This window comes from Rhincodon typus, chromosome 24 (genome assembly GCF_021869965.1).
Source record: "Rhincodon typus isolate 14 chromosome 24, sRhiTyp1.1, whole genome shotgun sequence".
Classification (NCBI taxonomy): domain Eukaryota; kingdom Metazoa; phylum Chordata; class Chondrichthyes; order Orectolobiformes; family Rhincodontidae; genus Rhincodon; species Rhincodon typus.
In genome coordinates, this window is record NC_063355.1 from 23,680,898 (window position 1) to 23,694,307 (window position 13,410).

A 13,410-nucleotide genomic window follows, 5' to 3' on the forward strand; every position below is an offset into this window, starting at 1 on the left:
TTAAATAGTGGTGTGTCATTTGGTATCTTCTATTTCTCAGGAATCATTCCAAAATCTGTATAATTCTCGAAGACAATCACCAATGCATTGACTGTCCTTTAACCACCTCTTTCAACATTCTAAGATGAAGACCAATTTGTTTTTTGAGATTTATCATCTTTCAGTCCTCTTACTGTCTCCAGTACAGTCTTTTTACTAATTTCCTTCAACTCCTCATTCTTGTTAGCTACTTGGATCTTTACTTCTGGGGGTTTTTTGCACAAATATAAATGCTCTTACTTTGACTTTAATGGACTCGTGTTTGTTTAGCCAGATTTTTTTTGTGTATCTATTCAAGATTTTACAGGTTTTTTTTGTATTTTTGATTGTCTGTGATTGCAAAAGGTTCAAATTTGAGTCTTTGTCCAAGAATTAGAAGACTGGGGCAAACTGGTTCACCAAACAAGTAGCAGGGGTTATAGTTTAGAAACTGAGGTGACAATAGGAAAAAGGACCCAACAACATTACGACAATTGCCAGAGGTCCAGAAATCATGCTGATCAAATGTTGAAATTAAGTTGGCATATTGAAATGATTCTAAGATATAGTACAGTCTTTTGTTTATTCTTATGTGGGATGTGGGCATTGCTGGCTAGGCTGGCATTTATTGCCCATCCCTAATTGCCAGAGGGGAATTAAGTGTAAATGATATTGGTGTGGATTTGGAATCACATGTCGGTTGGACCAGGTAAAAATGGCAGATTTCCTTCCCTGAAGGACATCAGCGAATCAGCTAGGTTTTTACGATGATAAACAGTGGTTACGTGGATGCTGTTAGGCTAGTGTTTTATACCGGATTTTTATTGAATTCTGATTTCATCATCTGCCATGGTGGAATTCAAACCACTGCCTTCTCCTAAGTGTTACTGGAGCTGCATTTATCCTGGCAAGTGGAGAATATTCCATCAGACTCTTGACTTGTATCTTGTAGCTTATCGACAGGCTTTGAGAAGACAGGAGGTGAGTCACTTGCAGCAGAATTGCTAGACTCACTAGCTCTTGAAGGCACAGTATTTATATGGCTGGTCCAGTTCAGTTTCTGGTGACTGGCAAACCTTGAGGATGTTGATTATGGAGGGATAGAATGTCTTAGGGAGATGGTAGATTCCCTCTTGCTGGAGATAGTCATGCTTCGCACTTGTATGGCACACACATTACTTGCTACTTATTGGACCAATCCCTAATGTAGTCCAGGTCTTCCTGTTGCAGATGTACATGGAATACTTTGATATCTACAGAGTCGTGAATGCTGCCACACATCATGCATCACCAATGAACATAACTGCTTCTCACCTTACTGATATCCCTCCTCCCAGTTAGCAACTTGTGCTCTTCCTCCTCTGCTCCCAGACGTGCATTGTTCAAGAGGAAGCCTTACTTAGTGCATCCATGTCTGGGAACAACTGGTTGCTACAGAAGCCTTGAATTCAGCAAAACTTTGTTCACTGTCTCCCACACCACTGCCTATATATTGGTACAATTTGAAACATCAATGTAAAACATTAAACACGTGCCAACTTGTACCAACAGCCAGAAGAAAGCAACAAATAATACATCTTGATGGTGATTTTAGTGAGTAGGAAGGTAGTGCAACTGTTTTGTGCTGCTTAGCATGTGCTCAACTGGTGAGATTAAGAGAGCATGTAGCCTCGTTCTCTAAAATATCAGTGGTGCAGTGGTAAGGTACCTCTTGGAACAGGAGGCCTGGATTCAGGTCCCACCTTCACCAGAGGTGTGTAATAACATCCCTGAATAGGTCAAATAAAAAATAGCTTGAACTCCAAAATGGTGGCAGTAGTGTTCAATTGATGTATCAACCTGCATCCTTTGACAGGTATTCTGTGTATGCATTCGTGTCAGTGTGACTTATGGCAAAAGTATGCAAGGAGCAGATACCATTTTGGTCTGAGTGACAATGGTAGCTATCAAGACTAATCCTGTGTTCATAAATTTTGTTCACAAATTTTTATTTTGAGCTTTTTAAGTGAATCATTTTAGCTGATTATTTTCATCCATGACTTTTGAACCACAGCAGTCCTTCTAGCAATGATGCTCCCACAGTAATGTTAGATTAGAAATTCCAGGATTCTGGCTCAGCACCAATAAAAGAAAGGCAATATTTGTCCAAGTCAGGATACTAATGTCTTTAAACTTAATGAATGCAGTAAACTTAAATGCTGGTTGGTGTTGTTCCCCAAATCTGAGGGTTCTATGCTTGGGGAATGAGTTTAATTGTTTTTGAGGCACTTGGCATGAACTAAGTTTGGTGTCTTAAAATGAAATGGGACTGCATGAATGCATTTGGTCACAAATGGGCAAAAAAAATTTCACTTAGATCTTGCAAACGTTGGATGACCTGATGGTTGTGAGAGTGTTGTAATTGCCACTATTATTGCTTTATTTTAAAGTGGACAATTAGCTAAGATGCCTGTTCCTGTTCATTATCCAGTGAACCCTGTTGGATTTTGCCTGTGTGATTGTTGGTTGCGGACAGCATCAGGCTTTGGTTGCAATGCTTATCAGTGTTTTCTGCTTTCTAAGTTAGATGTTTTTTTCCCTTATTACTTAACAGCATTTTTCAGAATTTCTGAAATGAAGTGCTTTGCAAGATATATTTTTAATTTTTAAAGCTTCTTTATCCTGATGGCAATGGACATAGCGAATAAATTTTCAACATAAAAGACAACAGGTGTGATGGATTTTTCTTATGACTTGGTTGATATTTACACTTCAGGATCATTGCTGTATAAAATTGACATGTTATTGTAATTAATTCACTCACTGCTAGTCAATATATGTATAAGTGTTCTATTCTTACTAAACCTGCTTGCCTTTTGAGTTGAATTAAATGTCATTTTTGTGTGAATGGTGGAGGCCGGCCATACTGAAACCACTTGTGAACTAAAGATGAACGAAGCACGTTGATGTGAACTTTGACAGACATCGATGGCTTCTGGAGCTGACGTGATCTCATTTCTCTTTTTTTTTCTTATTTACTGATTTCCGCCACTGTTCACTGTTTGTTTCAGGTGGACTTGGTGGACTGGGTGGACAACGTGTGGCCGCGACATTTAAAAGAGAAGCAAATGGACTCCACAAATGCAATAGCAGAAATGAAATATCCAAAAGTTCAGAAGTAAGTGATAATTATTTTTATGGTGAAAGCACACTTCTGAAATCTTTTAGCATTTTTGTGTCCTTAATGATGTCTCATGGCTGAAATGCGTATTTCATTTTTTAGGATTTGCTGAGGGATCTAATAGTGATATTTTTGCATTAGATTAATGATATGCCATGCAGCAACAACCAAGCTGATTCCTGCTCAGGAGTTCTGCAGATGATGGGGTAATTCTTTGTGATGGTTAAACCAGACGACAATGAGAGTTATATTCATTGTACTCCCATTCATAACGGAAGTTATTTTCTTTCATGCAATGCGTCCATTTGACTGCTGATACAATTTATCATTATTGCAATGGTTGAGCTAAACTAACTCACTAAAGACTTGAATGTACAAATACGTAGGAGTAGGCATTTTAGCTCTTCAAATCTGTTTTGTCATTCTTTGACACCGTGACTCATCTGTGACCTAAACCTCCCCACCCACATCTGGCCCGTGTCCTTTAATATGTTTAGTTGACCGAAATCTGTCAAACTCGGATCTAAAATTAACAATCGACCAAGTATTAACAGAAGAGAGTTTTAAACAGATACCTTTCAGTTGTAAATGTATTTACCTCAATCCTGAAGAGTGTGTTTTTAAATTTTTGCACGTGTTCCCCTCTCGGAACAGGAACAGGCCATTCAACCCTTTGAGCTTGTTCTGCCATTCAGTGAGGTCATGGCTGATTTGTGGCCTAACTCCACATATCCGCCTTTGGCCTATATCCCTTAATTTTTGTTTAAAAAGTTAATATTCTCCGATTTAAAATTAACAACTGGTTCAAAATCCACTGCCGTTTGTGGAAGAGAGTTCCAAACATTTCCCACTCTTTTTGTGTGTAGAAGTGCTTCCTAAAATCTCTCCTGAATGGTCTGGCCCTAATGCCTAGACTATGCCCCTAGTTCTAGAATCCCCAATCAGTGGAAATAGTTTAACTTTATCTATCTTGTCTTTTCCTGTTAATATCTTGAACATAACTCACACAGATTTCCTGATCTATCTTACTTTCGCCCACTCTCTATTCTGCACACTATCCATAAAAACTTAAATTTCAATCAAATCGATTCTTAATTTAAAAAAAAAATTACTTGTGACTGCAAGAGAACGTTTGAGGCTAGGTATTCTTCAACTAGTGACCATCTATGGGACACAGGTGATGGAATATTTATCATTTGCCTGGATAACTGCAGTATGAAAAACTGACAACATCCTTGTCAAAGCAAGTGATATGATTAGCACCCGACCCTCCACTTCAAAACTTCACTTCCTCTACTGCTGATGCACAATGGTCACAGCGTATACCATGTACATGATTCACGATAGCAATTTGCCAAGGCATTTATGACTGCACCTTCCAAATCTGTGGCCTAGATGAACAAGTATAGCAAATACATGGAAACTGAACTGCCTGCAGGTTACCCCTCCAAAGCACAGATAATTTTGATTTGAAAATATGTAGCCATTCTTTCTTTGTTGAGTCAAAGTCCTGGAAGTTCCTAACGATACACACAATCTGTAGCGTCAACTAAACACCACCCTATCAAGAGCAAGTAGGGATAGATAATAACTGCTGGCATAGCCAACAATGCTCATATCGGGAGTAAATAATACTTCTAAAAATCCAGGGCATGCACAACAGTAATGAAGACTTAGCAAAAGACTTTTTTAAAAACTATTTAAACTGAAATGGAGAAATTTTAACTTTGTGACAAGTTTAATCTGTGTGTGCAATGGGTACAGCAATGTTATCATCCATTTGAATGGGGAACCAGCTGACAAGGTGTTGTTTCTACGTGCTTTATGATGTGGAGGTGCTGCTGTTGGACTGGGGTGGACAAGGTCAGAAATCACACATCAGGTTACAGTCCAACAAATAAACCTGTTGGACTACAGCCTGGTGTTGTACATGGTTTATAGTAGCTCAGTGCATCTTGATCAACAACTTCCAGCCACTTGAGTTTATCTTCACTCACTTGAAGAAAACTTCGAGTATATGTTTGGTTGATAAATTTTAATCCTAAATAACAGTCAATACTGCGAACAATGTTGTCATTTCTTCCAGAAAATCTTGGGCTGTTGGTTTTCCAGCAATAAATATACCTTATCTTGCTTGAATGCTATTTTAAGAAGCTAGTCCTGGTATTTTCTGTTTCTTCTTTAAAGCAATGTAGCTGGTACAGAGTAACCTGATAAACACAAGCATTTGGCTTCTTGGAGACAAAGCCCTTCAATGGAATTTTTGAAGTGTATTTCCTATGTAAACAAGGAGTTTCAACAGAGCAAGTGGAAATGTGACAGAAATTTAGGTGGTGCATTGCATTAAATAGAATGCAGAATGTAAAGGCCTGCTTTGGATTATTCTATACACATTGGTTTCTGTTCTGATGCATTTGCCTTTCTTAAGAACGCTTGCTGCAGAACCTTGGCTTGTACATAGGAAACCCTTTTCCTTTCTGATCGTTGCTCAGAAGAAGTTGAATAGTTTTGCATTTTATGTTCTGAATTGAATATGAAAGAATTCTGAACATTAAAAGGTTTCTTTTGAAGTTTGTTCTAAGTAATTTTCCTTAAAGGAAATAGATGTACAAAACAAGTCTTAGAAAGCCTTGTGTATAGAGCTATGTTGATCACATATATGTTCTTAGAAATTGTTTACAGAGGTGTGCGTGGGGAGCTGTAGTTTGTTAACCAGATCAACAAAAAGTGAATCATCTGGGAACTTTGAATGAGTTTGTGGTGAAAAACTCTGTTATAGGCATTTCTGGCATGAAAAAATTGAATAGGTAAATGCAACATTATACGTTCACTGTCTTAGATTCCTTTTGGCTTGCGTTATCTTTTCATGCCTTTATCTACCTAAACAAAACCCATAATATGCTTATCTTTGTGGTTAACTTAGAGGTTGAGGAGAAATTGAGCACTAATACTGTTTTTTTTTACATCAAGTGCCATTATTTAATTTTCCTGGCTTCTGGATCTAGTAGAATAAACAATTCATTTAGACTATGGCTTTTGACTAAGAATTGCCATAAGATTTATTGAACAAATAAATAAGTGAACAGATGCAGTGATCCATTTTGGATTTACTTGATATCCATCTCCTTAAGACTATAAAATAACAAGTATTAGTCTTGCTTACACGAAACAGCAATGTAATCTGAATGGACAGAAGCTCTCTGGGTGTTAACATTTACAAGGGGGTTGTTATCCCAGACAGTACCTTGCTATTTTTTTCCCCTCTTTTTCTGGCCTGTCATCTTTGAAAAGGAAGATCTTAGCAAGACATGCTTAGAACATTTTAAAAGCGTTGGCCAAAGGTAACTGTAATATTTGATTCAGTCCTAAAGAACTGCCAATAAAGGAAGCCAAAACCAATTGAATTGATTGTCTTAACCACACACTTAAACATGTTTTTAATGACCATATATCTCTCCCACTTTTACTCCCTGCCACTGTCATAGGATTTACAAGCTGATACTCTACCTGTTTGGTCACCTTGGTCATCAAGTCCTAGTGTGGGCTTCCAGCTCAGAAATAGGGATGTGACCACAGTGTCACAAGACATCATCTACATATCGTTTCTTCAAATTTTCTTTTCTTTTCTGATTTTCTCCCTTCTCAAACTGAAGCAGCCATTTTTTATATGCAGTTCGGGACAGTGAGTGAAGGCAAGCTGTTTGCTTGCGAGATGGACATCGCAGAGAGATTCAGTCTTGTCCTCATGTAATATCCGCACAAATGCACTTATTGGGGATTAATGGATATTAAACAAAAAGAGGAACAGTGGCTGACTTTTTTGTTTCTCTTGTTGCCTGATTCCCCAACTCAGTACAAGAATTCCTGTTATACCTCCACAATTGTGTGGTGGTAACAGGCTCAACACACAGCCATTAAAATAAATGTGTGGCTGTTTCTATTAAAATACTGGACAATGGAACTTGATCTGAATGAGCTAAATGTTCTTAAGATAAGATTACATCCCTTATTTTGTACTCTTGGGAAGATTGGAGGAGAAACTGGCAGATTGTGCTCATTAAATAAATGTGATGGAATCCCTACTGTCTTTCCAGTCTTGCTATAAAGTTAATACGTTCCCCTACTGTGCCCGTAGCTCTTCAACTGACACCTGGATCTGACAAAAAGCCTAATTGACTTCCAGTTCACTGTTCCATTCCTTAAGGTATTGGGTGTATTAGTCATTTTAATTAATTTTCTGTGGAAATGTTTGTATTTGTTGTGACAGGAAGCATATGAGTATGAGTTGCCTTTTCTGAAATGTATTATTACAGCCGTATACCTATTTGTGACAGTAGTGGACCTCCTGTTTGATTTGGGGGTGTGTGTGTGTGCGCGCGTGCACTAGAAACATAAAAATATTCTTTGGCAATGCTGATTGCTTCAGTTCATTGTGTGAATGATAGAGCTCTTAATTCACCTTTTTAAGGTCATGGAGAAGCCCAGTGAATGTAATTGAAATGCAACTTGGCAGTGGGTTTCAGACAAACAAATTTTGAGCAATATACAAAGTGATCTGATTGACAAAATGAAATGCAGTATAAAAATTATTTGTCTTCACTCGAGCTTTATACAGACATGTGATAGGCACGCAGTAGTTGTAGATGCCACTGCATAAATGGCAGTTGTGTTATAAAAATGGACTCTCTGAGAACAGATTCAGGGATTGAGATAGGTTGATTTTAGAAGTACATTAGAAATCATTGTACTTTTATTTATTTTCTGATGTGAGCTGAAATATTTCTAATTAAAATTAAGATCCAGAGCACTGATTCCTGCAAGCTTAAATGTGGATCCTGACCCACTGTTCTGTATTGGCTAAACTACAAGGAGTCTGCCTCTTTAATTGTGAAATAACAGATCATGGTTATGTAAGCTAGTCTGTTTCCTGAAATAGGTTATGCAGCTTCACACAAGTTGTGGTTTTGATGGGCACTCGAATGTCTCTGGCAATTGCTGTGCAAGGAACATGGAAGGTCTAGTTACCGTCGCTGAGTCAGGAGAACTGTAATAGTAACAACGGGGAACAAAGACCATTAGACCCTGTAAATTGCCTGAGCTGTCTTCATGACATCAGTGCATATCTTTCTGTCAACCTCAATCCTGGATCCTGTTGCTAGGCAGCGGACTTCTCCTTACCAGAAGCAGCTCTGATCCGCAGACTGCTGCTGTTGCCACCTGGTACAGTCCTTCACAGCCTATCAGCAGAGGAGAGTGTGCATTGCCTGCACACCGCTTAGATTTCATCTCTAAAATGAAGGCAATAAGTGAAGAGAAGATGAGGTAATAAATGATCCTTGGAAGAGTTCAGCAACGTTGACACAACATAACCCACAAAAAGCAGCAACTGGAGTAATGGTGGGTTCACATTAACAGCTGAATTATTTGTAAGGTGCATGGAGCATCAGTTCAGTATGATTCAGCCATTAGTTACAGCTGATGGCTGCTGCTGAACCTAACAGGACTGGGGAATCATGCAGTGAGTGTAAGACTGCAAATGTTTGCAGCAGGTTTATTTAATCATCCTACAGATGTGCAGTCATATTTTTCTTCTTTATTAAGAAATACTTGTTTATATATGCAGATATTGAGCTATAATTGTATGTATTGTAGGTGTAATTGATAAATGTTGATATGTAATTGCTTTGTGAGTGTTTTACCCTGCCATTTGGTATGTATAACCAGAGGACTAATTGTATTTTTTTTTCTGTTCACTTGTGAAATTGGGTGCAGCTGCTGTACAGATGTGCAATAGAATTGAAGTGCAGAAAATTATTTTACACACAAAGATGGTAAAGTTCACATTTGTTTGTGGGCCATAAATTTGCTAACTGAATTCTACAACTACTTTAGGTGTGTACAAGTGGAAGCTGTATGTTACTAGATAGAAATAATTTTATTGTAAGTGTACTCCTTCCAATTGAGGAGGTATTAGGAGAGCACTTAGTTATTTTCCATGAACATATTTGCATCTTAAACTTGAGAGTTTGTTTTGTTTTCAGTTTGAATGTTGCATTTATGAGATGTATTCCAGAATAATTATCCCTTTGTGAAAAATAAAAGATTAACCAAAGTTTCTTAAACATTAACCTATTCTTTTTTTCTTTGCCCCTCTGATTCAGTGTACTTTGAACATATTATTACCGTCTAATTAATGATTAATTTCCATTTGCAAGTTGATCCATCTTTCTCACAATATCCATCATATCAATTTCATTCCAGTCTTTGAAACACACCTGCAATATGGTTCTCCATGATGCAGTGAGGATTATATATTATTTGCTAATTGTCTTAGAGGGCAAAAAATATTGAGACCCAAAAATAAGAAAAACTTATCCTTAAATTTGTTAGAATTATTGTGTAGTATAGTTATGTTCGAATCAAACACCTTTGTATTAAACGTCTGTCCTTGTTGACCTCCATCATGTCATTAGAGGACATTACTTGCTGCTGTTCTTGGTTATGATTGAATCCTCATATGGGTCAACAACTTGCTGATTGCTAAAGCCTGAAGTGATTAATTGTTAAATGTTTTCTCTGCAGGTACTGCTTAATGAGCGTCAAAGGGTGCTACACAGATTTTCATATTGATTTTGGTGGCACTTCTGTCTGGTATCATATTCTTCGAGGAGGGAAGGTGAGCAGTGAAGCACTCGTTTATTTCTGGTATCTGAAACTATTATTATTTATTTAAATTTAGTGAGGTTTAAAATTGAATGGTTTGTGTATATAACTGCTCATTTTGTGATTATTTTAAATCAAGGATTATATTAAACATGGATTAACAAATGAGAGGAACGTTTTTGGGACAAAAAAGATTAACCCCTTTGGTTTTTGATGTACAAGAAATTAAAACCAAAGTTTCCTTTGTGGGTAAGGGCTTCACTTTGTAGAATCGTGGCTAGGAAGATCCAAGGTTTGATTCACAGACTGTGTTGAATTAATTGATTTGGAAAAGTAATTGGACCACTTCTCCAGTGATCCCTAGAAAGCAAAATGTTTGGATATTAGTTAGGATAGGATATACTTGACTGTGATATTCATTATACCACTCCGAGTAACAAAGTCTTTTGATACTCATAGTCTACGTTTTTGCATGAAGAATAGTTAGTTAAATGAGTTTTGGAAACACTTGTGAAAATGTGCCCCCAGCAAAAGTTACTGGTTCCAGAAATGAAGTGGAGAAATGTAGCAATTTTGCTTTCCCCAAAAATGAACCAAATCTTTATATATTTTTGAATATGACTTCTTATGGTAATCATGCATCTTTGCTGTTATAAAATATTAATTTGTTAAACAATTTGACTTAATTGAGAGTGCCATTTTTGTGCTCATTTAGATAGTGGAACCTGAGCTGCAGAGTTTAGTAATTTAGCTTTACGAACTGGGTTTTCATTCTGGTCCTGTGGATTTGGCGATTTCATTATCTTGATCTTTGAGTAAGCTAGCTAACATGAAATGGAGAATTGTGTACTTCCACAAGTATGTACATCATAACTGTCCACATTTCATATGCTGATTGACAGAAGCAAGATGTTCTATCGGAGTGTGATGGAAGTGCAAATTACAAGCCAACCATGACCAACTTTATCTGTAGAATGCTCCAAATGTCAAAGACCCAGAAACCTATAACCTGTTCAGTTTCTGAGATAGTAGTTTTGTAATCAGGTTGCTGTAAAGTAGCCAACAAGTCAAGTTATCTACTCAACGTTGCAAATTACTGCAAAGTACTTTGGAATAAGATTATCACCATTTGCTATTTATCGTGAAATAAAAGATGTTCTAATAACTTTTTGATTTCATTACAATCAATGAAATTGGAAATCCTATACCCTATATTTTGCAAATGTGTTTTGTATATTAAAGGCACTATATAAATTCAAGTTTTTATTACTGTGACACATGAAAATTAATGTCACCTGCAAAGTGATTCCATAGTTGCTGCCATATTTTTCTTACATATAGTCAGAGCGTCACAGAGCAGTCATTTGGGTGGGTTCTTTGAAATAAATTGCATTTTTCAAAGGATTTTTGATCTATTTTGTCACTTCCTTTTTTGAAATCCCTGGGACCAGACAGTCTGCTCCCTGAATTAACATTAAAATTTATTACTGATCTAATGAGAGTAATTACATTACATTTCCGAGTTTTTTTTTTTGTTTCTCTGTCTCGTTCCTTCTGCCCTCTCCCACTGCACCCCTTCTTCCCACCCCATCCCCGTTTTAGCTGTAAAGTTTGGTCTCTCCCTTGCTGAATTAACAGTGCTCCTCACTGTGGGCAATACAAATAGGAAATTTTCTTACTTCCTGATAGCACAGTGTCTCAATGTGGTAGTTTGGAAAGTGGAGGAGTAAATGTTGTCGGGATGTGCTGTGCAGTGATCTGACCTGTCTCCATACTCCTTTATATCAAATAATCACTTGTTATTATTGAATACTCAGTTCATCCACAACCAGAAATGGCATATAGTGCCCAGTCATTCTCCCCCACTGATGCCTCTGGGTGATCTTGGAAAGAAGTCACAATCTGGGTTGCTTAAGAAATTGTATAATGGGGCCATTGATGTAAATGGCTACTATTAATACTATATATAACTTTTTACAATGTAATATCTGTATATCTCTTTGTATCTCTTTAAAGTCTGTATTTAATATTGTTGTATTATAATGCATGTAAGTTCAAAAGATGTAGAACAATTAGGCCATTCAGCCCATCAAGTCTGCTCCACCATTCAATGAGATCATGGTTAATTTGATAATCCTCAACTCCACTTTCTTGTCTTTTCTCCATAATCCTCGCTTCCCTTTCTGATTAAAAATCTTTCTATCTAGTCTTGAATTTTCTCAGTGTAGATTCTGTTCTCATATTGCAGTCTTGAGCCACATAAACATTTCAAAACTAGTATTTGGCATTTTCAAACCTTCATTAGTATTTTGTAATTTATTCAGAAGTTTGAAGGTTTGTATTAATCCATAAGCACTTTTTTCAAATGGAATCATGTGGGCCATTGCTGCATGTAATAGCATTAAAAAATACAATTTAAAATGGAATCTTATTTTGTCTGTGATGTTTTAAACAGCTGATGGACTATTTAGCTTAAAAATGCAATGACATATTTAAGATCTATAATGGTGTAAAATTTTGGTTGTTCTGAAGAGTTTCAGTTTTATAAGCAGTCTGTCTCATTCAGGTATTCTGGTTAGTTCCCCCTACATCGCACAATCTGGAGATTTATGAAGAGTGGGTCCTGTCGGGAAAGCAAGGTGATATTTTCCTTGGGGACAGAGTGGACGGATGCCAACGGATTGAGTTAAAACAGGGATACACATTTTTGATCCCTTCAGGTATCTGAAGACAGCGACTTGTTATTCATCATTTTGCATTATCTATGTCTGTGGATTAGAGGAGGATGGGATTGCAGGTGGATACAACCTTAGTGCAGTGAAAAAAAGGAGACATTGCTTTGTGTGCTACCCTTTTGAGTCATGCTACAGTTGTGGTGGAGAAAGTGCTGTAAATAAATCACTCACTGAATCATTCTGTACTGTCTGAATAGCTGGTAGCATTATCTAAAATAATCACAGGCAGTGATGTTACTCAGCATTATCTTTGCTGTATTTCTAAATATTCTTGATGTTGTTATTTAATGTCTTACTGTAACATGCTGAATATCATGTGTAAGAGAAGATAAAGAGCATTTTTCATTCAGTTTGACTTGAATTATTTTAGGAGGAGGGTCAGCTTTTTATTTTCCTGTAGTTTAGTGTTTGAAAATTTAGTTTTGAAATGAAATCTCATCTGTCTTATTCCATTTGTGAATCTGTGGAAAAGCTGCTTCCTTTAACATCTACCTAATAGCTATTTCCTCTGTTGTCAAATGACTTGAGACGAGCAATTCCAAATGATCATGCACATTTCTATGCATTTTCATGTGACATGACTGCTGCCCATTTAAAAATAATCTGATAGCAGTGTATCTTTACAATTCGTCCTGCTGCACAGTTTTTAATGCAATGGCACTTCCTGTCATATTCAATAAAGTGGTTGAAATCTTTGCAAGAAAATTTACTCCTCTAATCTCATATCTTATGTTAGTGTGCATGTGCAGTAATAATTTATAAGCGTCCTGCTTGATTTGGATACTGCCATTATTACATTGAGGTACCTTGTTGATTAATGAGCAATGGCACATT

The 13,410-nt window shown here is 37.0% G+C and overlaps 1 protein-coding gene across 1 annotated transcript in view; it reads left to right on the forward strand.

The window, feature by feature from the left end:
* The window catches only part of LOC109917965 (lysine-specific demethylase 2B-like), a 158,697-nt gene that overhangs the window by 74,484 nt on the left and 70,803 nt on the right, over window positions 1-13,410 (forward strand). The window contains exons 6-8 of the mRNA XM_048611721.1: window positions 3,069-3,175; window positions 9,761-9,854; window positions 12,408-12,561. Of these exons, the coding sequence (XP_048467678.1) occupies window positions 3,069-3,175; window positions 9,761-9,854; window positions 12,408-12,561 (355 nt within the window). The remainder of the gene's footprint in view (window positions 1-3,068; window positions 3,176-9,760; window positions 9,855-12,407; window positions 12,562-13,410) is intronic.